Here is a 27,685-nt window from a genome sequence, read left to right as displayed (position 1 = left end):
TAATATGTACTGTTAATGTGCTTTGCTATGGAGGTTTTTTTCCCACTCCAGACTGGTTCCCCTTAGGAGCCCAGTCTAGATTGTATTGACCTTTTTCCCATCTTTTACGGGGCAACCCATCAGCGTTCCTGTTCTGTAACCCTGTACACTGTTTGTTTGTCTAATCTTGAACGGATTTGTGCTGAAAACAAAGTTTTGTTGTACTTGTGCAATGACAATAAAGACCTACCTACCCACAGGTGGGTAGTAACGCGCTACATTTACTCCGTTACATCTACTTGAGTAACTTTTGGGATAAATTGTACTTCTAAGAGTAGTTTTAATGCAACATACTTTTACTTTTACTTGAGTATATTTATAGAGAAGAAACGCTACTTTTACTCCGCTACTTTTATCTACATTCAGCTCGCTACTCGCTACTAATTTTTATCGATCTGTTAATGCACGCTTTGTTTGTTTTGGTCTGTCAGACAGACCTCCATAGTGCCTGCGTTTCAACAAATACAGTCACTGGTGACGTTCACTCCGTTCCACCAATCAGATGCAGTCACTGGTGACGTTGGACCAATCAAACAGAGCTAGGGGTCACATGACCTGACTTAAACAAGTTGAAAAACTTATTGGGGTGTTACCATTTAGTGGTCAATTGTACGGAATATGTACTGTACTGTGCAATCTACTAATACAAGTTCCAATCAATCAATCAAAAGTGTGAAGGAAAAAAGACCATTTTTTATTTCAACCGTACACCCCGTCAAAAGCCTCAAGACTGACTGCACAGTTCCTGTCTTCACAATAAAAGTGCCGCTCCATCGCGCCTGCGCTTTCAAAATAAGAGTCTCCGAAAGCCTGCGCAAACAAGCTAGCAAGCTACGGAGTTTGCCGCCAATGTATTTCTTGTAAAGTGTATAAAAACGAATATGGAAGCTGGACATATAAGATGCCAAAAACCAACCACTTTCATGTGGTATTAGACAGAAAGGAGGAACTTTTTTTCTCCTCCATTTGAAAACGTGGACGTTTGTCATCACTACTGTCTAATAACAATCAATGCAAGTCATCAGAATCAGGTAATACACCAACTTATATTCTTGTCTTCATGAAAGAAAGGAATCTATATGTGTTAAACATGCATGTATATTCATTAAAACACTATTAACATGTAAACAAAAACGGCAAAAAAATAAATATAAATTATATACTGTATATATCAATGTATGTATATATATATATATATATATATATATATATATATATATATATATATATATATATATATATATATATATATATATGTGTGTGTGTGTGTATATATGTATATATGTGTTTGTGTGTATATATATATATATATGATATGTGTGTGTATGTTACTCATCAGTTACTCAGTACTTGAGTAGTTTTTTTACAACATACTTTTTACTTTTACTCAAGTAAATATTTGGGTGACTACTCCTTACTTTTACTTGAGTAATAAATCTCTAAAGTAACAGTACTCTTACTTGAGTACAATTTCTGGCTACTCTACCCACCTCTGTACCTACCTACCTACCAGTGACGTGCGGTCACTAGAGGCAGGTGAGGCGGGGCCTCACCTGCCATCATGGAAAGAAAAAAAATGTAAAAAGAAAACAAATTCATTAAATTGTTATATGTTGTCAAGACTTGATCTTTGGAGTTTGCTTTTCCGGGATGCAACGGAAAGTTGGCACGGGCGAGACGGGAACCAAGGTACATGATTTATTTATTAAAAAAAGATCAAACAAAAAGCGCGCCCAGTGGCGGATAATAAACTATGAAACCAAAGACTATAGCAAAAAGTACAAATGAAAAGCACGCACAGTGGCGGAGAATAAACTATGAAAAACAAAAAGATTATAAACATGGAACAAAAACTTACTTGGCTTGGACAAAAAAGGAGCAGCGTGAACAATGCACATGAAAAGGAGTTAGAGGCATGAACAGAGCATAAATGTGTTGTGAGGTCGTCAGAAAGACAAACTGAAAAACACTGAACTTAAATACTATGGACATGATTAGTGAAAGCAGGTGCGTGACTCAAAACGTGAAACAGGTGCGTGACGTGACAGGTGAAAACTAATGGTTGCTATGGTGACCAGACAAGGGAGTGAAAAGACAGAAACTAAACAAAAACATGACTTAAAACAAAAACATGATTACACAGACATGACAGAGCCCCTCCCTTAAGGACAGATACCAGATGTCCATAAAAATTAACAAGAGTCATGGGAGGGCGGGAGGGGGACATGGCGGTGGGTCGCCAGACCACGTGTCCCCGTATCCACCGGGGCAGAGTTAGGTGGCGGCGGCGAGTGGAACGCCGCTGCAGCAGGCGAGGCGGACGTCCAGGGAATGGCCACATTCGTGGCCGACTGGGAGGTGGGCGCACTTGGCGTGGCGGGCGACCAGATAGCGGCCATATCCGTGGCCGACGAGGAGGAAGGCGCGTCGTCATCGTGGCAGGCGTGGAAGCTCGGCGTGGCAAGTCAGGCGGCGAAGCTCGGCGTGACGCGTCCAGCGGCGCAGTTCGGCGTGACGCGTCCAGCGGCGCAGTTCGGCGTGGGTCTTGGTCTTGGTGTGGGTCTTGGCATGGCGGGTCTTGGTCTTGGTGTGGGTCTTGGTGTGGGTCTTAGTGTGGGTCTTGGTCTTGGCATGGCGGGTCTTGGTCTTGGCATGGCGGGTCTTGGTCTTGGTCTTGGCATGGCGGGTCTTGGTCTTGGTCTTGGCATGGCGTGTCTTGGTCTTGGCATGGCGTGTCTTGGTCTTGGCATGGCGTGTCTTGGTCTTGGTCTTGGTCTTGGTGTGGGTCTTGGTGTGGGTCTTGGTCTTGGCATGGCGGGTCTTGGTCTTGGCATGGCGGGTCTTGGTCTTGGCATGGCGGGTCTTGGTCTTGGTCTTGGTCTTGGCATGGCGTGTCTTGGCATGGCGTGTCTTGGTCTTGGCATGGCGGGTCTTGGTCTTGGCATGGCGGGTCTTGGCGTCGTTGAGCTGGTACCGGAGCTTGGCGTCGTGGAGCTGGTACCGGAGCTTGGCGTTGTGGAGCTGGTACCGGAGCTTGGCGTTGTGGAGCTGGTACCGGAGCTTGGCGTCGTGGAGCTGGTACCGGAGCTTGGCGTCGTGGAGCTTGTACCGGAGCTTGGCGTCGTGGAGCTGGTACCGGAGCTTGGCGTCGTGGAGCTGGTACCAGAGCTTGGCGTGATGCGGCTAGGCGTGGTGCGGGTACTGGAGTCTGCCGTGGAACTTGGCGTGGTGGAGCTGGTGCTAGCCTTGGTGCGGCAACAGGTGCAGCGACTGGTGCTAGCTGAGGAGCTAGCCTTGGAGCAGGTGGAGGTGGCCTAGCTGGGGGTTGCGGCTTGGCAGGTCGGAAGACTGGTGAGGGCGGTCGTGCTGGAGGCTGTGGCTTGGCATGGTGATGCCGAGCCACCCCACCAACACAGCTCCCGACCCCAGCCCCCCCCTCAAGGGGTGGATACCAGACGCGCTCCCTGCGGTCTGGAACTCTCTGTAGGGGTGGGTGGAGGAGGGCAGAAACTTCCCCATTAAATTGTCCAAATTGTCTTTCTTGTATCTGGAATTGAGTGGGTGAAAAAAAATTGTTGTGTGTCTTGGGTGTGGCTTGAGTCCAGGGGAGCGGGGAATCAAAAGAAAAAAAATATCCTGGTTTTTGACGTCATCAGGGCGAAGCCGGGCTGGCTGCTGCTTGCTTCCGCCCGGAGGGGGAGGGGCATGTGGGAGCGGCGTGTCCTGCAGGCTCGCGGAAGTTCTTCCTGACGTCCTTCGTCTTTGGCGGCGCTTCCGTGGCTGAGGTGACGCTGTGTCGTCCTGGGACCAAATGAAGTCTCTATACTCCATGGAGGAGTAGCGCCGCGTTTCCTCCTCCATCGCGCACAGGACCGCCCAAGAAGCCTCGTCGAAAATGTCCAACTCAGGTGCGGAAAAGCGGGTCTGCTGACGACCTACTGTCAAGACTTGATCTTTGGAGTTTGCTTTTCCGGGATGCAACGGAAAGTTGGCACGGGCGAGACGGGAACCAAGGTACATGATTTATTTATTAAAAAAAGATCAAACAAAAAGCGCGCCCAGTGGCAGATAATAAACTATGAAACCAAAGACTATAGCAAAAAGTACAAATGAAAAGCACGCACAGTGGCGGAGAATAAACTATGAAAAACAAAAACATGATTACACAGACATGACAGAAAGGTACATGGCGGGTTTTAATATATCAATTTAATATATAAAAAAAAAGGGATAAATGAAAAGCACGCACAGTGGCGGAGAATAAACTATGAAAAACAAAAAGATTATAAACATGGAACAAAAACTTACTTGGCTTGGACAAAAAAGGAGCAGCGTGAACGATGCACATGAAAAGGAGTTAGAGGCATGAACAGAGCATAAATGTGTTGTGAGGTCGTCAGAAAGACAAACTGAAAAACACTGAACTTAAATACTATGGACATGATTAGTGAAAGCAGGTGCGTGACTCAAAACGTGAAACAGGTGCGTGACGTGACAGGTGAAAACTAATGGTTGCTATGGTGACTAGACAAGGGAGTGAAAAGACAGAAACTAAACAAAAACATGACTTAAAACAAAAACATGATTACACAGACATGACATATGTATTCAGTGATTATACTATAAAGTTATTTTCCATTTAACTTCACCAGTTTTCGATTATTTTTATTCAAAATCGCTGAATTTTCACATTTGTCGTTCAAATACTGAGAAGAGACGGTGCGGTGAACAGCAGCCAGTTGAGGCACGTCACTCAGTTGTGCCTCAACATGGATTGCGCAATGACTCGGCTAACTGCTGGCCTGCTGTGCAGTGAGACCGTATTGCTATATGAACTATATTATACATTTCCATAGTTTAGTTAGCTGAGGTATATAATTTACAGTGTATTTTGTCAACAACTGTATGTGTGGAACGTATTTCTTGTGCTGAGCAATCATAAAACTGCTGCGAAGACGCACTGTGTGAAGCTCGCAGTAATCCCGCCTCCTGGTGCCGGTTAATGCACCCCCGCCACAGAATGCACCCCCCGACGGGAACGCCACACCAACCAAAGCCCACACCCAAACCCTCCACGTGCAAGACCGAATCCACCCAAAAAAGTCACTTAACAAGAAGCCAAAAAGTGCAAAAACAACAATGCTCGCACCGGAGGAGCCGTGAACGACTGCAGGGACACACCATTAGGTACACCTGCAGACTGCAGCACGGATTTCATATTTCATTCATTCACAACTCCTCAAACATGAACACCACTGTTCCCGCACTTATAAGTAAAGGTAAGACCATAAAAACGTTTTTTTTAATTAAATGTGCTTTTTTGTGTGCTACAGTTTGTATGTGTAAAGTTAAAGTTAAGTTAAAGTACCAATGATTGTCACACACACACTAGGTGTAATGAAATTTGTTCTCTGCATTTGACCCATTCTCTTCTTCACCCCCTGGGAGGTGAGGGGAGCAGTGGGCAGCAGCGGCGCCGCGCCCGGGAATAATTTTTGGTGATTTAACCCCCAATTCCAACCCTTGATGCTGAGTGCCAAGCAGGGAAGAATGCTGGTATGAGCTTTGAAACATAACCCGTTAACTGCTGCCAATCAAATGGTGAATAAGATACTCTTTAGGGTTCATATGTTTGTAAATCTGACTGTGATGAAGTCAGTGCCTCACCAGCCATCAACCTCAGTGCACGTCACTGCTACCTACCTACCTACCATAATTCAACGGTTGGGTTAAATAATTCAACCCAATAGTTTGGTTGGGAATAACTCAACATTAAGTTATCATAACTCAACTATGTGGTTAAATAATTCAATGCAAAAGTTGGGTTAAAAAAAAAAAGGAACCCAAAATGTTGAGTTAAAATAACTCAAATAAGCGGTTTGTCCTTTTCTGTACCAGCAGTTGGGTTAAAATTGGGTTATTTTTTTAACCCAACCATTTTTTAGTGTGTACACTATTTGGCTGTTTTTTTTTTGCTATTTTGCATTGCATAACCTTGCCTTGTGTTTTTTCACCTGTGGTCCCATGCATTTGACCACACCGGTGCAACTTTATTTTGGTGTCCACAATAAAAAATTATCTTCTTGCCTGTGCATCATCTACCTGTCTTTTCATCTTGGGGTCACACCATCAGCCAACATACGAGAGCATGACATAATGACATTAAGTGTCTATCTCAGCGCTGACAAAATGTGTTATTGCACTTTTAACACGGCATCTTCTCAAAAGTGAAGCACATGTGCATGATAGTACATTACATAACATTTTATGAGTGCAGTAGAGTATGGAAAGTACTATCTCAAAGAGAGGATGGACAATCAGATGGTGTGTGTGGAGAAAGACCTTAAGGAAAGTCGGATTCTGTCCAAGGAGCTTTGGTATTTTTGTAGGACGACCACAATCGGTCTGTTTGTACAGGAGAACCTCGAACCTGTGTGAGAAAGAACAGAGCTGATTTATGACAGGTCAAACACGATGTTGTGCCTGCTGGATGTACGTCATTCAGCAAGCATCATGTCGGATGGCTTGCACGGCAGCTATTAGTCCGTAGTCGGTACGAGAGGGGTTATGCAATGTTTGTGGCGGTAGAAAAGAGACAAAAACATGTTATAGTGTGGTTACTGGAGAGCGGCAGTCTCCATGCGCACATAACAAGACTTACATAAATCCTGCACCACAGTCCTTTTATTTTTGATATCCTTCTACTAGTTGTACGGCATACCGGTATTAGTATAGTACCGCGATACTAAGGAATCATTTTCGGTACTACACCGCCTCTGAAAAGTACCGGTCCACCGCATCGTCGTCACATTGTGTCGTTGCTGGTTTACGAGCGACGGAGCATGTTCGGCAGCGCACAATCACGGAGTACTTACAAACAGACACAGTGTGTAGACAGAAAAGGGAGAACGGATGCATTTTGGCTTAAAAACTAACGATAAAGGTGAAGTTATAACACTGAAACGCCCTCAGGAAGAGGTGATTTAAGACATGGCTAGCTAGCTAGCGGCTAAAGTCCAGCCCCAGTCGGCAGTGTTTTAGCTACTTCTAAATCACTAATCCTCACCGCCATGGCGACAAATAAAGTACGTTTCTTACAAGTATCATCCCTGCAGAACGAGGAATAGCTAAACATGCTTCACTACACACCGTAGCTCACCGGCGTCAAAATGTAAACAAACGCCATTGGTAGATCTACACCTAACATCCACTGTAATGATACCAAGTACAGGAGCGATACTACTATGATTACATTGATATTTTCTAGTATCACAACATCTTCTTTAATTTAAAAAAAATTTATGTTATGTTTATAAACTCAGAAAATACGTCCCTGGACACATGAGGACTTTGAATATGACCAGTGTATGATCCTGTAACTACTTGGTATCGGATTGATACCTAAATTTGTGGTATCATCCAAAACTAATGTAAAGTATAAAACAACAGACGAATAAGTGATTATTACATTTTAACAGTAAATGAACAAGTAGATTAATAATTCAATTTCTACCACTTGTCCTTAATAATTTTGATAAAATAATAGAATGATAAATTACACAATATATTACTGCATACGTCAGCAGACTAAATTAGGAGCCTTTACTTGTTTACTTACTACTAAAGGACAAGTTGTGTAGTATGTTCACTATTTTATTTAAGGACAAACTTGCAATAAGAAACATATTTTTAACGTACCGTAAGATTTTTTTGTTTAAATAAAGCCAATAATGCAATTTTTTGTGGTCCCCTTTATTTAGAAAAGTACCGAAAAGTATCTAAATAATTTTAGTACCAGTACCAAAATATTGGTATCGGGACAAGACTACCTTTGACATGTTATTCAAGGAAGAGTTATTTAGTTAATTGCTAGAGAGCCCAATATATAAAAGTTCTAATATTTCCACTTGTACTTTTTCAATTGCACCTATTTTGTATGATACAGTTTAGAGTTAGGCTTTAAATTCATGGGTCATTAGTGTTCAGACCAGTACTGAACAAACTCCAACACGTCTTCAAAAGATCACAGATGACAGCTCCAGGTCAAAGGGTACAGTAAATCCAAGAAAACCGGAACCAAGCATCTTCTTCATAAAAGTCAAGTCAATGAGGTGTTAGTGAATCAAATAGATCAGACATAATGCATCCATCTCATCAGTGAAACCAACCATTCATAACTTCCTCCTCAGGTTGTTTTTTCATCGGCGCGCACACAAATGTGCTAATTCCTTCCGGGTTTTACAATTGTAATCCGTAGGTGGAGAACAGGTCAGCAACTTTAATGTTTTCCAACCTGGGTTGTGTTTCGTCCAGTTTAATCGGTTTGGTTTCTCCCTCTTGTACGATTAGTTTGTGCAGATCTGAACACTGCCTTTGAAGAACTCGGGTATAACCAAAAACAATTCCCACTGTGACTAGAGGAATGGACAATAGAAGTGTATGTATGCAATTGACATGATGTGTATGTATTTGGCCGACAAGAGAGCTTTAAACTCTTATTTAAAAAAAGCTTTAAAGCCTTATTTAAAAATGAGGTTTTTGAGCGTACTTCCAGCATTGGACTCATTTTCCTCCACATGCACGATTGCCAGGACAGAGCACCTGGAAAGGCAGGTGTAATCTTCCTGTCACAGTAGAACATGCAAGCCAGCTTTTTCTTTACACCTGGCAGTCTTCAATGTGGGCAAAATTTCTCAACCAATACCACCTGAGCTTCACTTCTCTTTACATTGCCTTCTCTTTCTACAACGTCCCTCTACTGCAGCGCCCAAACCATTTTCTGAGCCGTGGACAGCAGTTAGGTATCCCCCAAATGTCCTTCCCCTCTGACTGAAGCTATACAAAAGTTGGCCAGAAACAAAGCACCTCATGGTGGCCTAGAGGCCAAGAGACGCAAACACGAGATGCATTCATGGACGTTGGGTTTTTTTTTTTGTTTTTTTTTTCCAAAGACCTACGACCCACTGAAAAAGGGTCCAGTCGTGACCCACCATGCAGTGGAGAATCCTTGCTCTGAACCAGTTACTCTGAAACGGTGGTACTTGGGCTCTGTATAGTGGTATGCCAAAGAATCACTTAATTGAATATTCAAACACTGTGTTACTGTTCAAACTGAGTGTAATGTTTCACTGGCCAAAAATATTAATGCATACTGCATATTGTATTTAATCCATATTGAGGCTTACAAAGCTACTGTATTTTATCCATCCAGGCATCTATACTAGGGCAGCACGGTGGAAGAGGGGTTAGTGCATCTGCCTCACAATACGAAGGTCCTGAGTAGTCTTGGGTTCAATCCTGGGCTCGGGATCTTTCTGTGTGGAGTTTGCATGTTCTCCCCGTGACTGCGTGGGTTCCCGGAGGGAACACACGCAACCACCTGGGGATAGGTTGATTGGCAACACTAAATTGGCCCTAGTGTGTGAATGTGAGTGTGAATGTTGTCTGTCTATCTGTGTTGGCCCTGCGATGAGGTGGGGACTTGTCCAGGGTGTACCCCGCCTTCCGCCCGAGTGCAGCTGAGATAGGCTCCAGCGCCCCCCGCGACCCCAAAGGGAATAAGCGGTAGAAAATGGATGGATGGGATGGGCATCTATACTTCTGCAGCAGCCTTAGCAGTGAAGCCCAGATTTCCTTCTCCCCAGCAACTTCGTCTAACTCCTCCCGGGGATCCCAAGGCGTTCTTAAGCCAGCTGGGAGACGTAGTCTCCCAATGTCTCCTGGGTCTTGACCGAGGCCTCCTTCCGTCCGGGAGGCGTGCGAGGGGCATCCTGACCAGATGCCCGGACCACCTCACCTGGCTCTTCTCGATGTGGAGGAGCAGCAGAGCTTCTCCATTAGGATCTTGTCCTTTCGGTCATAACCCAAAGCTCATGACCATAGGTGAGGATGGGAACGAATATTAAATGATAAATTGAGAGCTTTGCCTTCCGGCTTAGCTCCCTTTTCACCACGACGGACCAATACAGGGTCCAAATCACTGCAGACACCGCACCTATCCTCTTCCCTCACTCGTAAACATGAAGACTCCGAGCTACTTGAACTCCTCAACTTGGGGCAAGATCCCCACACTTTTTCGGGCCAGAACCATGGACTCGGACTGTATTTTAATCTTGGTCATTATGGTGATGCTTGGAGAGCCAAATGTTTTCCGAGGTGGTACTTAGTGAAAAAAAAGTACTGCCCTAAACAAGAATCATGTCAACTGTTTAAATGTCTCACAAGGTCCCATTCTACACACATTATGACAAATAGCTACAGGGAGAGGCCTACGACTGACCTGACAGGACATTGGTATGGTCTTCCATACCAATTGCATGGCAGCTCCCGCCATCAGTGTGTGAATGTGTGTGTGAATGGGTAAATGTGGAAGTAGTGTCAAAGCGCTTTGAGTACCTTGAAGGTAAAAAAGCGCTATACAAGTACAACCCATTTTTCTTTCCGGATAAAACTAAGTCTTAAAAAGTATGGCATTACTTGTTTGTGTCATGATCAGAGATGCGTGTTTTGTGTGATTTTATTTGATCTCAAATAGGAGTCCAGTGGCCTCCATTCAACCTTTGCGGATTATATAAAAATCCTGTCATACAAATAAAAAGGAAAAAAATCATTCAACAAGGTGTCCATTATTTATTATTTTCAGGGAGTTGGCAACCATATTACAGACCCATCATAGCACATCAGCCCCCACATCTTAATAGGAGCCAAGTTCTTACTGCTTTCTGCAAATGACATTTGTGTTCATTGTCGTTTATCCGCCACACCCATGAGCCAAGGATGGAGCCGCTTGTCAGCATGTGAAACTTTTCAATCCGAATGTTTTCTCGAGTCTCAGCTGTGTGGCATGGAGTGCACTTCCTCAGGCTACACCCACGACACTGGTACTTAAGCTGGCTCTCCCCCCTTCCATCCTTTTCATCAGCCTGCTACAAGCAACTCAACAAAACACAAGACGCCTTTCCACAGGAAACCAGTAGGTTGTTGGACACAACAGAGTGGACACCCACTTGTGAAGAACCATGTCCGTGGAGACTTTAGCCACATTCTGCCTTCTTCTACTCATAATCTCATCGGTAAGTCGTTTTATAATCAACATAGCAGGCATAGTTTGTAAGGTCAAAGCTACTCCTACTTATAATACGTAAACATCCTAAATGAAAGACCTTAAACGTGTAATCTATTCATCTACATACAGTAGGTAGTTGGAATCCCAATATTTCTTCAATATTATCTGTATATCTAAAATAGACAGAGTCAAAACATGGGTAGCATGAACTGCCACCAACCATTATGCTTTATGCTGTTTATGTCTCCCTCTAGCGGCCATATTTGCATGTGTTGAACCCCAACAGTACACTTTAATGTTTGGATGACAGGTGTTTTGAAAGTCTGTTTTAAAAACTTTTTTGGAATAACATTTTTTTCTGTAGCTGAAGCATCGTATTAGGCAATATTGGGTACAATGTCAGTAATAGAAATATTAGTAATATAAAAGGTGTGTTATTTGGGTTGTATTTTTTTCCATGTGTAAAACTGTCTGTTGATGTCAAACTAATGCTTAGTCAGCTTTGTTGAGGTAAATACTGAATGTATAAATACCATATTTGGGGATTTTGGTATCGTAAAATTTATTTAAACATTTTTTTTTTCTTGATTTATACAACACTTTATAATTGAAGACACATTTAAAAGTGCCACACATAGTGGATGGTGTCTAATTGTTGTGTTGCAAAAGAAAAGAAAACCATTGCACTGCACAAGTGCCGGATTATTAAGTTTGTTTGTATATTGACCCATCACCCTTGATCAACCCCTGGGAGGTGAGGGGAGCAGTGGGCAGCAGCGGTGGCCGCGCCCGGGAATAATTTTTGGTTATTTAACCCCCAATTCCAACCCTTGATGCTGAGTGCCAAGCAGGGAGGTAATGGGTCCCATTTTTATAGTCTTTGGTGTGACTCGGCCGGGGTTTGAACTCACAACCTACCGATCTCAGGTCACATCTAGTGTGTGTGCGACAATCATTGGTACTTAATATTACCCAATTTTGATGCCAAATTGGTACCCTTTCCACACAAAATAGGAAAACATTCAAATGCCTTTTATTTATTTTTTAGATTTGTTTACATGCAAATTGAACAGAATAGTAGTGCATATACTTCAATCATATAAATAGAAGTATAACTGACTGATTATTTCACCAATATGAAATAAAATCAACAACAAATTGTCATTAATTATCATAGCAAAACATACAGAGCTCGGAAAATGTGCGAAAGAATCGCAAGATTTTACTAGAGTACTTTAACCCTGTATGACTCAAATAGAGAAACGAATGTAAAACATTTCTCTTTTCACCACTCAGATGTTGTTAAAGGAGGTCTCTGATGCAGAAAATCTTTGTAAGGCTGTACATAAATGTGGTAATATTGCAATGTTGGTCCTGCGTGTGGCACGGTGGAGATGTGGTGTCAAGGTGAGGTGGACTGAAATGTGGCTCAAAAATGGTTACCGTATTTTCTCGACAATAGGGCGCACCGGATTATAAGGCGCACTGCCGATGAATGGTCTATTTTTTATTTTTTTTCATATATAGGGGGCACCGGATTATAGGGCGTATTGAAGGAGTCATATTATTATTATTTTTTTCTAAATGGAAAGCACTTCCTTGTGGTCTACATAACATGTAATGGTGGTTCTTTGGTCAAAAATGTTGCATAGGTTATGTTTTACAGATCATCTTCAAGCCGCTTTCTGACAGTTGCTTCCGGATGCACCCTTTTGTGGGCAGTCTTATTTACGTGGCTCACCCTCGGCAGCGTCGACTTCCCGTCATCTTTGTTGTAGCGATGTAGCGTGCAAGGCCGGGACATTCAGACTTTACTTAAATCAATAACAGAGCAGCATCTTCTCATCCGGAAACAACAACACTGAAAATGTGTCCTGTGATAAACCGTCCGACCGGAACTCTCTAATAACTAAAGTTCCTTGGGTGAATAATGTAGACTCACTACACCGGTATGTTTTAGCGCTTTCATGGCGAGTTTACTGACAGATATAAGCAAGAACTTTACACTACTTTATATTAGAAATGGCAACAGCGGAGGATGAATGTCCCATAACAAGAAAATAGAGAAAAAGAAGAAGCTTATCGACTACGACGTCGTCACGGACTACAAAGGTGCGCAATTTTTCAGGATTTATGCAGATCCCAAATACAGATCAGCGGGTACCAGAAGGTAAGAAAAGTTGCTTTTGCATAATATTGCGAAACAAAACACCAGGTATTATGTCTTGCCTAATACACACACCACAATTATACTCGTACGTTGAAGCACATCAAGCGGTGCGGCTTCATTGCTTACCAAAGTCGTACTAAAACATTTTGATAGATTTTTGAGCGCCGTGTGTAATGTTCTATATTTTCAATGGAACATATAACATGTTGGTGTTGTTTACTTGAGTCATTTTGCCATCATAGTGTAGTCTACACATATCTCTTATGTTTGACTGCCATCTACTGGTCACATTTATCATTACACCATCTACCAAGTAAAATTGGTTTGAGGTCAGTAAGCAAAACCAGAATTATTCAGTGCATTAGGCGCACCGGGTTATAAGGCGCACTGTCAAGTTTTGAGGGAAAAAAAGGGATTTTAAGTGTGCCTTATAGTCCGGAAAATACGGTAATCCAAAAGACCTGTATAACTCAGGATCCCGAAAAAGTAGAACTGCCCGAAGCACATGGTGGACAAAACACAAGACAACTAGAAGCAGATCATGACATCATTGTAAATGGACCCACAGTCAGAACAAATATATTGATCAGCCAAGTTAGTTTTACCTTTCCTGTTAAAGCACTGTAACAGTAATCATCAATAATAATAATCTACCATAGGCATTTTTTTAATGACTAATCTAAGACGGAATTAAATCTCCAGGACAGACACAGGATACGCCGGGAAAAACCTACATAGGAGGGAGAAGACGACAATGACTACTGTTCAAAAACAAGTGTGTAGTGGGCATGTATCCTTGTAGTTTAAGGCCGAGCACCCACGTGGGATTGATGGCAAATTCTTTCTCACCACCAGGCAAATACCGCGCATGCTCAGATAAGTAGCGTCAGATTTACCGCCCGTCCGAGCACCCACTGGTCGAAATGTAGATCGGCGCCTATGTGTATGTATGTATGTATATAAACCGACCGCATCCAAGTCAAAACGTTTGGATACCCCTGCCCTAGATTATAAATCAGGCAGGTGAAAAAAAACACCTTACCTAATTTCCTCATGTACCCGTCACATGACTATTTCCAGCCTGCGCACAACTCGCTGTCTGGACACAGGTGGCAACTTATATTCGTGTCAAAGATAGCTGAATGTGCGTCGAAGCTCAGAGGTTTTGCCGCGATTTTCAACCGGAAACCGCCAGAGAGAGGTTGCGTCCTCATTGGCTGCATTTTATGAGCACAGCTGACCCTCAACCCTGACTGGCAGGTTCCTAAAGCACTTCCTAATACACCATACTTGCCAACCCTCCCGGATTTTCCGGGAGACTCCCGAAATTCAGCGCCTCTCCCGAAAACCTCCCGGGACATCCATCCATCCATCCATCCATCCATCTTCTTCCGCTTATCCGAGGTCGGGTCGCGGGGGCAGCAGCCTAAGCAGGGAAGCCCAGACCTCCCTCTCCCCAGCCACTTCGTCCAGCTCCTCCCGGGGGATCCCGAGGCGTTCCCAGGCCAGCCGGGAGACATAGTCTTCCCAGCCTGTCCTGGGTCTTCCCCGTGGCCTCCTACCGGTCGGACGTGCCCTAAACACCTCCCTAGGGAGGCGATCGGGTGGCATCCTGACCAGATGCCCGAACCACCTCATCTGGCTCCTCTCGATGTGGAGGAGCAGCGGCTTTACTTTGAGCTCCCCCCGGATGACAGAGCTTCTCACCCTATCTCTAAGGGAGAGCCCTGCCACCCGGCGGAGGAAACTCATTTCGGCCGCTTGTACCCGTGATCTTGTCCTTTCGGTCATAACCCTCCCGGGACAATCTCCCGAAATTCAGGCGGACTCAGGTCCATGCGGACCTGAGTCCGCTTTCCCACAATATAAACGGCGTGCCTGCCCAATCACGTTATAACTGTAGAATGATGGAGGGCGAGTTCTTGGTTTCTTATGTGGGTTTATTGTTAGGCAGTTTCATTAACGTCCTCCCAGCGCGGTAACAACACACAACAACAGCAGTCACGTTTTCGTCTACCGTAAAGCAGTTCGTCTGCCGTAAAAAGCGATGTTTTGACACTCTTAAACAGGACAATACTGCCATCTAGTGCATTTGATGAAAGCACTTTTGTGCGTGCCACACAGCAATGCATCATCAGAGACAGGGTGTTTAGCATGGTTAGGAAAATAGTGACAGAGAATAGAACAAGGATGGACAATTAAACCCTTAACTCAACAAGTATGTGTGTAAATAAATGAACACTGAAATTCAAGTATTTATTTTATATATATATATATATATATATATATATATATATATATATATATGTATATATATATATATATAATAAAATAAATATATATTTATAGCTAGAATTCACTGAAAGTCAAGTATTTCATATATATATATATATATATATATATATATATATATATATATATATATATATATATATATATATATACATATATATATATATATGAAATACTTGACTTGGTGAATTCTAGCTGTAAATATACTTCTCCCCCCCACCTCCCGAAATCGGAGGTCTCAAGGTTGGCAAGTATGTAATACACTGTCAAACATCTCGCAGCCTGTTTAGAAGCAAACAAAACAAAGACGCACACATTTGGAAATGTTATATATCCTTTGATTCGCTGGGGAGTTTTTGTCTGTCCGTCTGGTGAGTGACTCGATTTACCAAGAATTCAGGATTTTTCTTTTTTAAAGGATTCTTTAACATCGATTGATAGGGCCAGGAGGATGTCTGCTCTCTCCGAGTGCTTTTCCGATTCATACTTTTTTTCCCCTTTTATACAGCTAAATCTGACATTAGTTGTGTTTGTTGCAGACAGTGGCCCAGGATTGCCCCCAACCTTGTGCCTGCCCTGCAGACCACCCTCCCTGCCCAGTAGGAACCAGCTTGGTGCTGGATGGATGCGGTTGCTGTAAAGTGTGTGCCAGGCAGTTTGGCGAGCCCTGCACCTCGTTGGAGCCCTGTGACCACCACAAGGAGCTCTACTGTGACTACGCACTGCTGAGTGACACTGACACTGGCATCTGCATGGGTAACACACTCTATATATTCATCTACAGCTGCAATCAGAAGTTACCAAATGCTCGGGAGCAGTTCTAGGGCAAGAGCTTTAGGGGTTCTCAGCACACAATAATTTACTACACATGCAAAATTGAATTAGTCCCGATAATTGCCTCCAACACAGGTCAGGGCCGACGCTCGTAAATATTGAAGCAGTTTAATATTCATGATAGCAAAACTCTTCATGTCTATGGGGAACGTCGAAGACTCGCAAGTCATTGCTTCGTGAATTGTGACATGGTAGAGAAACACCTGCCATCATGGAAAGAAAAAAAATGTAAAAAGAAAAAAAAAAAAAAATTGTTATATGTATCCACTGATTATACTATAAAGTTATTTTCCATTTAACTTCACCAGTTTTAGATTATTTCTATTCAAAATCGCTGAATTTTCACATTTGCCGTTCAAATACTGAGAAGAGACGGTGCGGTGAACAGCAGCCAGTTGAGGCACGTCACTCAGTGCCGCAACATGGATTGCGCAATGACTCGGCTAACTGCTGGCCTGCTGTGCAGTGAGACTGTATTGCTATATGAACTATATTATACATTTCCATAGTTTAGTTAGCTGAGGTATATAATGTACAGTGTATTTTGTCAACAACTGTATGTGTGTAAAGTATTTCTTGTGCTGAGCAATCATAAAACGGCTGCAAAAGACGCACTGGCTGAGGCTCGCCTCCTGCACCCCCGCCGTAGAATTGTTGTATCAATTAAAGCCCACACTTAAACTTTCCACGTGCAAGATTGAATCTATTTAAAAAAATTATTTCATAAGAAGCCAAAAAGTGCAAAAACAATAATGTTGGTGTTGGAGGAGTTGTGAATGACTGCAGGGACACAACATTAGATACACCTGCAGACTGCAGGTGTATCTAATTCACAACTCCTCCAACACGAACATTATTGTTTTTGCACTTTTTGGCTTCTTATTAAATAACTTTTGTAACCTATTTTCATGGGCTTTCCTCTTTGTGATGTTAAGTTCCTGTTATGCGCTGTTATACAGTATATGCCTTGAGCTCTTATTTTGAAGGCGCTAAGAGCGGAAGTGATGTCACGTTGTGGAGGTTTTTGAAAGAATGTAAATAAAGTGGTCCTCGTGTAAACTGGAGCCTCCGTGTTTGTTATTTTGTAGTTTCATACAGTATAGGCGACATTTATAAACCCTCGGTTACACTTTTTTAAATAGATTCAATCTTGCACGTGGAAAGTTTAAGTGAGGGCTTTAGTTGCGGCGCATGGACTTAATTTCTAAGTAAAGGTAAGACCATAATAACGTTTTTTTTATTAAATGTGCTTTTTTGTGTGCTACAGTTTGTATGTGTAAAGTTAAAGTTAAGTTAAAGTACCAATGATTGTCACACACACACTAGGTGTAATGAAATTTGTCCTCTGCATTTGACCCATCCCCTTGATCATCCCCTGGGAGGTGAGGGGAGCAGTGGGCAGCAGCGGCGCCGCGCCTGGGAATCATTTTTGGTGATTTAACCCCCAATTCCAACCCTTGATGCTGAGTGCCACGCAGGGAAGAATGCTGGTATGAGCTTTTAAACATAACCCGTTAACTGCTGCCAATCAAATGGTGAATAAGATACTCTTTAGGGTTCATATGTTTGTAAATCTGACTGTGATGAAGTCAGTGCCTCACCAGCCATCAACCTCACCGCACGTCACTGCTAAACTCTATGGTTGTACGGTATACCGGTATAAATATAGTACCGCGATACTAATTATTAATTTTCGGTAATATACCGCCTCCGAAAGGTACCGGTCCGCCCCCGCTCCCCGTCATAGTCACGTCATGTCATTACTGGTGTACGAGCAGACGAGCACGTTCGGCAGCACACAATCACGGAGTACTTACAAGCAGACACAGTGTGTAGACAGAAAAGGGAGAGTGGACGCATTTTGGCTTAAAAACTAACAATAAAGGTGAAGTTATAACACTGAAACGACCTCAGGAAGAGGTGCATTAAGACATGGCTAGTAGAGATGCGCGGATAGGCAATTATTTCATCCGCAACCGCATCAGAAAGTCGTCAACCATCCGCCATCCACCCGATGTAACATTAGATCAGAACCGCATCCGCCCGCACCCGCCCGTTGTTATATATCTAATATAGACGATGCAAGGCATTAGTGAGGTTATAAAGCTTTTGCCTGTTAAAGAAAGGAGACTGATCCAATGCAGGACAGACATTCGCGTGCCACGCTGTCACGACCCAGACTCACACCAGTGCGCAATCATATGGGAGCCGCGCTGAGCGCACCTCCAAGCGCGTCTCGCTGCCGGCGACGGCCGCGTATGAGCCTGACGCTCCAGCGCCATCCATTTTCAGGGCTAGTTGATTCGGCAGGTGGGTTGTTACACACTCCTTAGCGGGTTCCGACTTCCATGGCCACCGTCCAGCTGCTGTCTATATCAACCAGGGTGAGCCCCACCCCTTTCGTGAGCGCACTGCGCGCGGAGTGACCCCTGTTACGCGCCCCCGGCAATGGGGGTGGCGGGCAGGTAAGCTGCGCGGGCGGAGCGCGCGGAGTGACCCCTGTTACGAGCCCCCGGCCACGGGGGTGGCGGGCAGGTAAGCTGCTTACCTGCTGCGCGTGACGCCGGCCGCGGCGAAGGCGGACGAGGCGGGGTGTCGGTGCGGTGGGCGCGGTGGTGACCCTGGACGTGCGTCGGGCCCTTCTCGCGGATCGCCTCAGCTACGGCTCCCGGTGGGGCCCTCTCGGGGGAAGGGGCCTCGGTCCCGGACCCCGGCGAGGCGTCCCTTCTCCGCTCCGTAAAAGTGTCCATCTCTTTTTTTTTTTTTCTTCTGTTGTGGCATATGCAGCAGGTGCCTGCTCGTTTTTCGTATGTGGGTAACAACATTTAACTATGTATATATATTTCCGAATTGGCTTAACTGCCACCCGCCTGAATCTATTTAAAATCACTTTTTTTTTTATTTCAACCACCCGACCCGACCCGACCCGCGGATAAAATCTAATTTTTTTTAATTTCATCCGCCCGATCCGCGGATAATCCGCGGACTACGCGGTTGTGCCCGCAAACCGCGCATCTCTAATGGCTAGCTAGTTAGCGACTAAAGCCAAGCCCCAGTCGGCAGTGTTTTAGCTACTTCTAAATCACTAATCCTCGTCTCCATGGCGACAAATAAAGTATGTTTCTTACAAGTATCATCCCTGCAGGACGAGGAATAGCTAAACATGCTTCACTACACACCGTAGCTCACCGGCGTCAAAATGTAAACAAACGCCATGGGTGGATCTACACTTGACATCTACTGTAATGATATCAAGTACAGGCACATATCTAGTCGATACTACTATGATTACGTCGATATTTTTTGGTGTCACAACATCTTCTATCGTTTTTAAGAAATTTATATTATTTTTATAAACTGAGGAAATATGTCCCTGGACACATGAGGACTTTGAATATGACCGATGTATGATCCTGTAACGACTTGGTATCAGATTGATACCCAAATTTGTGTTATCATCCCAAACTAATGTCAAGTATCAAACAACAGAAGAATACGTGATTATTACATTTTAACAGAAGTGTAGATAGAACATGTTGAAAGAGGAAGTAAGGAGATATTAACGGTAAATAAACAAGTAGATTAATAATTCATTTTCTACCACTTGTCCATAATAATAACCTGTACCCTTGTACAGTGTCACCACGCTCCGACGAAAGATTGTACGCCTCCTCTTTTATTTGGACTTTCCCTGATTACATGGCAACAGCTGTTTCTAAAGGGACGGGGGTCGTAAACAGCCATCGCCTTTGATTACAAAACAGTTCAAAGAAAAGGTCGTAAAACAGTTCAAAGAAAAGGTCACCTGAAGGGGAGTCTGGTCCTGCTTCCTCTCCGCTTTGTAGTTCTCGGGTCAAGACAAAATATTTCTGTGGATTACAACACATCAAAGAAACAGAACACCTTCATGTTGCTTCTCATCCTACACAGTGGGGTTTTACAAGCCTTCTTCTTGGTATGATCAAAGAAAAGCTTGTGTCTTCTCGCCGGGAACTCATGGCAACACAAAGTTTTGTGATAACTTAGATACAATTATTCTGACAGCATACGTCAGCAGCTAAATTAGGAGCCTTTGTTTGTGTACTTACTAATAAAAGAGAAGTTGTCTTGTATGTTCACTATTTTATTTAAGGACAAACTTGCAATAAGAAACATATATTTAATGTACCGTACGATTTGTTGTTAAAATAAAAACAATAATGCAATTTTTTGTGGTCCCCTTTATTTAGAGAAGTACATAAAAAGTACCGAAAAATATCGAAATTATTTTGGTACCGGTACCAAAATATTGGTGTCGGGACAACACTATTGCAGAGTAGATTATAAAGTCTGTGTTCACAGTGTGAATACCACACCATCTCTATTACTTTTGTTGAGGGGAGGGATTGTAAGCATGAGCAACTGACCTCCTTCCTCCTTCCACTTCCCCACTGCTCGTGTAATGGCCAGTGAGGCAAAAACCATACACACAACCCTCCTCCCTGTGTTCACCATATTCTCTCATTGGTGGTTGGGGAGGCACAGACCTCTGTTTTCACTCTGTTGAGGATTTTGCTTGAAGAGACACTCCCACTCTTGTTCAGGCAGGGACTCCAAATTTCGTGTAGCTTGAGTCCCTCAGTCTGCTCTTTAATCCTGCAGAGTCTAACGTGTTGCTGTTTATAAGGCTGTTAAGAACGGTGTTTCCTCCATCAGCCAGAGAGATGGAACGGTTTCTTCGACCCTCAAGAAGCTCAGTAGCTCGCAGGCCTTCAATTCCAAGGAGTTAAATGGTGTTTGTCCTGATAGATCTAGTTTATGGGGTGTTGTCAAAAAGAACTGCCGATCGTAGCCCAGTCTGCCAGGTCTTTTTAGCAAAGTCATGGCATTGCCGTACAGTGTCATGCCAGCTTTACAAAGACGAAAGAAAGCTATCTTTGCTTGGATGTCCACCAGCCTTTGTCCTCCCTCTTTGACCGGTAAGTGCAGGACAGCGGAGCGGATCCAGTGCTGTCCTGACCAAAAGAAGTCCAAGATGGTTTTCTGAATAGTCATGACCAGGGCTACAGGTGGAGTTAGGACAGTGAGTTTCTGCCAGAGAGTCGAGACGACCAAGTTATTGATAACCAAACTCTACCCGTATAAGACAGGTGAGGCAGCAACCATTTCCAGTTCTTTACACTAAAGAACCCTTCCCCGAAACAATGCCTGAAAATTTAAGCCCTTCTTTTTCCCCATTCAAGACCCCTGGGAGAGTGGGCACAGACTTATTTGCCTACTCACCAACCAACAGTGCCTTGTTCTTTGCCCAGTTTACTTTGGCAGATGTAGACTTTTCAAGCAGCAGACATCTTGTTGTTATCCTGTAGTACAGGAATGTCATCTGTTTATGCAGTGATCTTAGGTGGATGGTGGGGATTCAGGGTTGTTCCTGGTATGACTGGACTTGCCAGTCTTTTTCTGTGTGTGCAAAAAATAGGTTGAATAGCCAGGCTGTATAGCTGACAAGAGATCAGACAGCCCTGTCTGCTGCCAGGCTGCACAGCTATTGGCCTACCTAGTCCTTGTACAATTTTTAACAGTCACTGTGCTCCCTTGTGTTTTTGGTGGTGTAACTTTGTTCATAGTTCGTTGTAATGTGGTGGTGGTACAGACCATTACATTTATTTTCCTTCCTCTTCGGGAAGATTGTCAAGGGAGAAGTGATTGGACCTCTTTTGGGAGTTCTGCCAAAAGTTTTCTGTTTAAGGCTCTGTTTCAGCAGCAAATATTGATCTCTTGAGCCTACTTGAAAACAGTATCTGCGGTCTTTATTATTGGCGCGATCTTGAGTGCACATCTTTTCAATTGGTTGTTTCATGGCACTGTGATCCAAGAGTTGCACAGATATTTAAGGTATGGACATACTGAACCCTGCTGAAATGTCTTGAGGATGGTTTGTTCCTGCAAGACGCTGCATGATCTTTAGTCACCCTCTGACTTTTCCTTCTGCCTTGGTGATGTATTTCTTCCAGGTCATTATTTTGTCAAAACTAACACCCAGATAAATTTGCTGAACTTCAATCTAAGTTAGTGTTTTCATACTGCAACAGGCCACCAATTCATCTGCTTAAAGCGCTACATGGACTCCTCTGGCAGGCTCTGCTACAATATCATATAAACAAAAAAGACGAGAAAACGTAGATCCTGGAAAGTATCCCCTATAAGTTGTGAGAGATGGGTTGTTTGGTCTCTGCACTTCTGTACTGTGAGAAGTCAGTTTACTCAGGGGTAATGATGATGATGTCTGTATCAAGGTCATGCTAGAGGAGCAGGTTGATAATGCATTCAATGGTGCTAGAAGGACACCGGGTAAAACTGGTAGGGTGGTAGTTTGGTAGTTTTAAAATCGGAATCATAGTTTCTTCTCTCCAAACCGAGATACCTCCCCTAATTTCCAGTAAACAAAGTGTTGAAGCATCTGTTTGGGAACAATGTGCGGACCTGATCATTTCTTCTTTTTTATGTTTTTGACATCATTATTACATTTTTGTCATTTGTCATGTCATACAAAATTACGCATTAGAAATATTCTCAGGGAATTCAAACATTTATGCTCATAGACTTCGTCAGTCACCCACCCAATCTCGTTCACAAAAAAGATTCTAATTCGATGGTGTGCAGGCATTTTTTATTCAAGCGAAACGACAACAGCCCGAGTTGTATTGTGCGTGAGTTCCTGTTATTGTGGCATTGCAAGGTAACCTACAAATCTCTTGGTACACTATGATGAAATCGTACAAGGCAAAGGCAAGAAACAAAAAAGACTTCAATAGCAGCTTGACATGGGGATCTAAATACTAGTCAATGACAGTTGAATTGCACATTTTTAAATGCAAGATTGCGTGCAAAAGTGCAGATGTTATACTTTGTGCTATACCCTGTCTCAAAGGGCTGTACAAAACACAACAACATCCTCTGATCTGATCCCACATCAGGGAAAGAAAGAACTCAATCCAATGGGAACAATGTGAAACCTTAAAAGGCACCGCGGGATGTGGGGACCCCCCTCTAGGTGACCGGTGCATTGGATGCCGAGGGTATACAGTTAATAATGTGAGAGTCCAGAGGACTCCAGACCATAGTGAAGCCAGCAGGGGATTCTCTTGCAGGTAGACAAGTCAGCAGCGCAGAGACATCACCAACTGATGCACAGAGGATTGGTCCATCACGGGTCCAGAATTGGAACAGCGAGTGTGTCTTCTGTGGAAACTGATCCATGGCCACCTAAAAACCTCTCCATGTAGGAGAGGAGGGGCAGAGCAGAAAAGAGAGAGGGCAGATCAACTAATCTAACAAATGGGTCTACACTGTATATAAAGGCTAGGGTATATAAGTGAGTTTTAAGATGGGACTTAAATGACATGTGCATCCTTTAGTAGAAACTTTACTGGTTAAGATCTACAATGGCCACTGCCTTCATTAAGAGTATTGCGAATGATCAATGGTTTCTATCTGTTTGCCCACAGCTCAAGATGGTCAACCATGTGATCTGGGTGGCGTCATCTATCACAGTGGAGAGTCCTTCCAACCCAGCTGTAAACACCAATGCGTATGCATGAACGGCGAGATTGGTTGCGTGGCCACATGTCCCAGTAAGGTCCGGGTGCCCTCCCCTGATTGTCCATACCCTCGCTCCATCCAAATTCCAGGAAAGTGCTGTGAAGAGTGGGTGTGTGACCATACGCCACAAGACTACCACTACCAGTCAGTGATGGGCGGTCAGTTCTATCTGTGTCAAGTTTATAACATCATACACAATAGCAGCATGTATTACAACTCAATCACTCATTTGATTTCAAAATGTGGATTATTATCCAGATTATATTAGGATTAGAATGATTAAAATGTATATCCATATTTGTTTAACACAAATTTGTTTTCTGAATAATTTATGTTTAATCATTAATGCACAACATATACTTTATGAGAAAAAGATGCATTTAAAAATGTTACCTCTTCTATAGTACAGATTGCATTAGCCAAATACAGTGGGACCTTGTGCATGATTCCATCCAAATATTTGATAATATATTTGATAAAAAAAGATAACTTTTTCTAAAAATAAAACATCCTGTGTCATTGCAGAGCCTTCTCAGGTCCATCCTCTACCCTCCTTACAACCCATCTCAGGCATCACTGAAGTATCCTTTCCTGCGCTAGAAACGGAGAGTCCCAGAGATAACTGTATAGTCCAAACAACGGAGTGGAGTGAGTGCTCTGCCACATGCGGCATGGGGGTGTCATCCCGCATCACCAACGACAACCATCGCTGTCAGCTGGAAAGACAGACCAGAATATGCATGATCAGAACCTGCAACAGCCAGCAGGAGAAAGAAATTAAGGTTTGCAATTACTTTGTTTTTTTTTTAGAAAGTTTCTGTGATCAAATCTTGACTTTAACCTTTTAGAGTGGAAGGTGCATTGTACCTTCTCAGGTTTTCTCAAGCACTTTGGTGGAATAGGCTTTAGCTCATCTTTGACCATAAAGAAGATAACAATAAATGAATGTATGTTTGTATTAGGGTTGTACGGCATTGGCGTTGTTAGGCCTATTTTAGGGGGGCTCAAGCCCCCCTAAAATATTCTTGAGCCCCCCTAAATAATTTGGTGTTTTTTTGTTTTTTTTTACAAATACATGCCGACATACTCATTATAAAGTGGCCCAAATATGAGTTTAAATAAATAATCATATAACCTGTTATTATTCACTCAGTTTCCCCTCACTTCGTAGCGTAAGGTAGAGAGCCCCTTTAGTGCGTCGGTATCCAATCCATTCCACTTGTTCATATAGAAAATGCCCACATCACTCAAATTCCTGTCCGCATTTTCTCTGCGACCTTGCTTGCGGTCCTGCAGGTGTACGAAGCACATTATCTTCCTTTACAATGAGTGAAGCTGCACAAAACCTTGTGTGTGCAATTGTAAATAATTTATTTTTTAAGTTTTGTGTTTCTTGTAGAATCCATATAAAGTAATATACATTAGCCTATTGTTAAAATAATAATAAAAACATCATTAAATATATTTGTTTTATTGTATTGTTACATTAATAGCTGTTGTATTGTTATAGAATGGCTTGTTAAACATTTCATAGGATTTTCAGAGGTAGGAAAAACCAAGACATTTAATATAAAATGTAAAATGAATAAATACATAAAAAGAAAAAGAAAAAAAATAGTTAAAAGCCATCGTCCCGGGGAGCATTTCATTTCGTCCCGTGCATTTAAAAAAAAAAATAATAATAACAATAAATAATTTCTAAGTCTTTGTTAGCCGTTTGTGAAGTTTTGTGCTCGTGCGTAACATTCGCTCGCATCCTGTGCATCTCCTGGGGGCAAAGCCCCCCTGTCCTTAAAAGCTAGTGACGCCCCTGTTGTACGGTATAGTATACAACGGGGCGCCACATTTCCAGTACTCCACAGCCACCATTTTGAGTGCAACATTGGGTCGTGCACTGCATTTTGCTGTATCCCTTTGTGTGAACGCACGGAAGTGCTCAAATTTAGACCCACCATATGTTATTATTGTGACCAGGAGCAGTCAGCCGTAGCAGTTAACGTTCTTCTTCAAGGTTAGGCCATTTGAAGTCTCCAATTAACCTAAAACACGTTTTCTGCCACTGTGGATGCATACAGTACGTGATGTAACAAAATAGATGATTGTTTAATGAGATGATAATTGTCTCTTCCACAGAGGGGGAAAAAATGTGTGCGCACACCGAAGACACAAACAGGGATGCGGTTCGAACTGTCAGGATGCTACACCACCAGAACATACAAACCAAAGTTCTGCGGTGTTTGTACGGACAACCGATGCTGCTCACCACACATCACCATCACTGCCGAGGTGAAGTTCCGATGCCCGGAGGGAGACGTCTTTAAGAAAAAAATGATGTTTATAAAGACTTGCTCCTGCCACTATGACTGCCCGCGACCCAACGACATCTTTCTTGCGTCCAACACGCGGAGGATGATCGGAGACTACGACCACAGTATGTGATACTGGTCCTGAAAAGCTTTTGCACTCACGTTTCTTTTTGCTTCAACCTGACTCACCTAAAATGTAATCTTAAAAGTAGCATAAATCATAATAATTCCTTTGAGATGATACTCTAGAAAGTACAGTATTCAACAGAGGACAATACAGCTGGAAGACCTTTTTATGACACAGATTGTAGTGTGGAAGGCAGAAGCTAAATAGATGAGTATTTAGCACACATCGCCTTAATAAGTGAATCTGACAAGGGTTAGCACTGACTTCTAAGCCCCTCGGAATCTTAATTCTGCTCAGTGGCCATGTGGTTACATTGTCCGCCCTGAGATCGGTAGGTCGTGAGTTCAAAGCCCGGCCGAGTCAATCAATCAATCAATCAATCTTTATTTATATAGCCCTAAATCACAAGTGTCTCAAAGGGCTGCACAAGCCACAACGACATCCTCGGTACAAAGCCCACATAAGGGCAAGGAAAAACTCACCCCAGTGGGACGTCGATGTGAATGACTATGAGAAACCTTGGAGAGGACCGCATATGTGGGTAACCCCCCCCCCCCCTGTAGGGGGGGGGGTTACCAAAGACTATAAAAATGGGACCCGTTACCTCCCTGCTTGGCACTCAGCATCAAGTATTGGGAATTGGGGGTTAAATCCCAAGCGCAGCCACCGCTGCTGCTCACTGCTTCCCTCACCTCCCAGGGGGTGGAACCTGGGGATGGGTCAAATGCAGTAATTTCACCACACCTAGTGTGTGTGTGTGACTATCAGTGGTACTTTAACTTAACTTTATACATGTAGTGGTACCTTGGCTTACGAGTTAAGGTCAAATCAACATTTGCCATTTAAATGAATTAAAACACCACTCTTTTAAAATGTAACATGCTTTAAAATATGAAAAACAGACTTCTAGATAACAAAGTCTATCACAAACAACTGTCCTACAAACAATTACAGTAGTTTTATAAAGTAATGTAATAATAATGTACAGCATTTGCCCTGGAGAGTTGAGTTTTATAATCTTCTGCAAGCTAGTCCATCAAAGGCACCAACAGCTTCTTAATATTCTCATGGTTAAATGTTGTTTAGAAATTATTTTACCGCCCTTGGCTCACATTATTAAAAACCTTTTATCGACTTCGTCTGCACAATTTTCAGAAGGGTGCTTCACCAAGTCGGCCACAGGCAAACCTTGAACAGTGTTTTCATGATGTTTTGTCAGTAGAATCAGGATTCTGACTTATTACGATTCGGAACCTACTCAAAATGATCAA

The 27,685-nt window shown here is 43.1% G+C and overlaps 1 protein-coding gene across 1 annotated transcript; it reads left to right on the top strand.

Moving 5' to 3' along the window:
• Positions 1-11,008: 11,008 nt before the first annotated feature.
• Positions 11,009-26,765, top strand: ccn2b (cellular communication network factor 2b). The gene is made up of 5 exons (XM_061983399.2): positions 11,009-11,111; positions 16,106-16,322; positions 23,888-24,139; positions 24,507-24,763; positions 26,115-26,765. Exons 1-5 carry the CDS (start codon positions 11,058-11,060, stop codon positions 26,418-26,420), a joined length of 1,086 nt encoding a protein of 361 aa, XP_061839383.1. The 5' UTR covers positions 11,009-11,057; the 3' UTR covers positions 26,421-26,765.
• Positions 26,766-27,685: the final 920 nt, after the last annotated feature.

This window comes from Nerophis lumbriciformis, linkage group LG21 (assembly GCF_033978685.3).
Source record: "Nerophis lumbriciformis linkage group LG21, RoL_Nlum_v2.1, whole genome shotgun sequence".
NCBI lineage: Eukaryota > Metazoa > Chordata > Actinopteri > Syngnathiformes > Syngnathidae > Nerophis > Nerophis lumbriciformis.
This window is presented reverse-complemented; position numbering and strand designations above follow the sequence as displayed.

Excerpts from the sequence above, each read along its gene's own strand:
- ccn2b (XM_061983399.2), top strand. The coding sequence starts at position 11,058 with ATGTCCGTGGAGACTTTAGCCACATTCTGCCTTCTTCTACTCATAATC. Across the intron at positions 11,112-16,105 it reads TTCTACTCATAATCTCATCG|ACAGTGGCCCAGGATTGCCC; the intron begins GTAAGTCGTTTT and ends TGTTTGTTGCAG. Across the intron at positions 24,140-24,506 it reads CTACCAGTCAGTGATGGGCG|AGCCTTCTCAGGTCCATCCT; the intron begins GTCAGTTCTATC and ends GTGTCATTGCAG.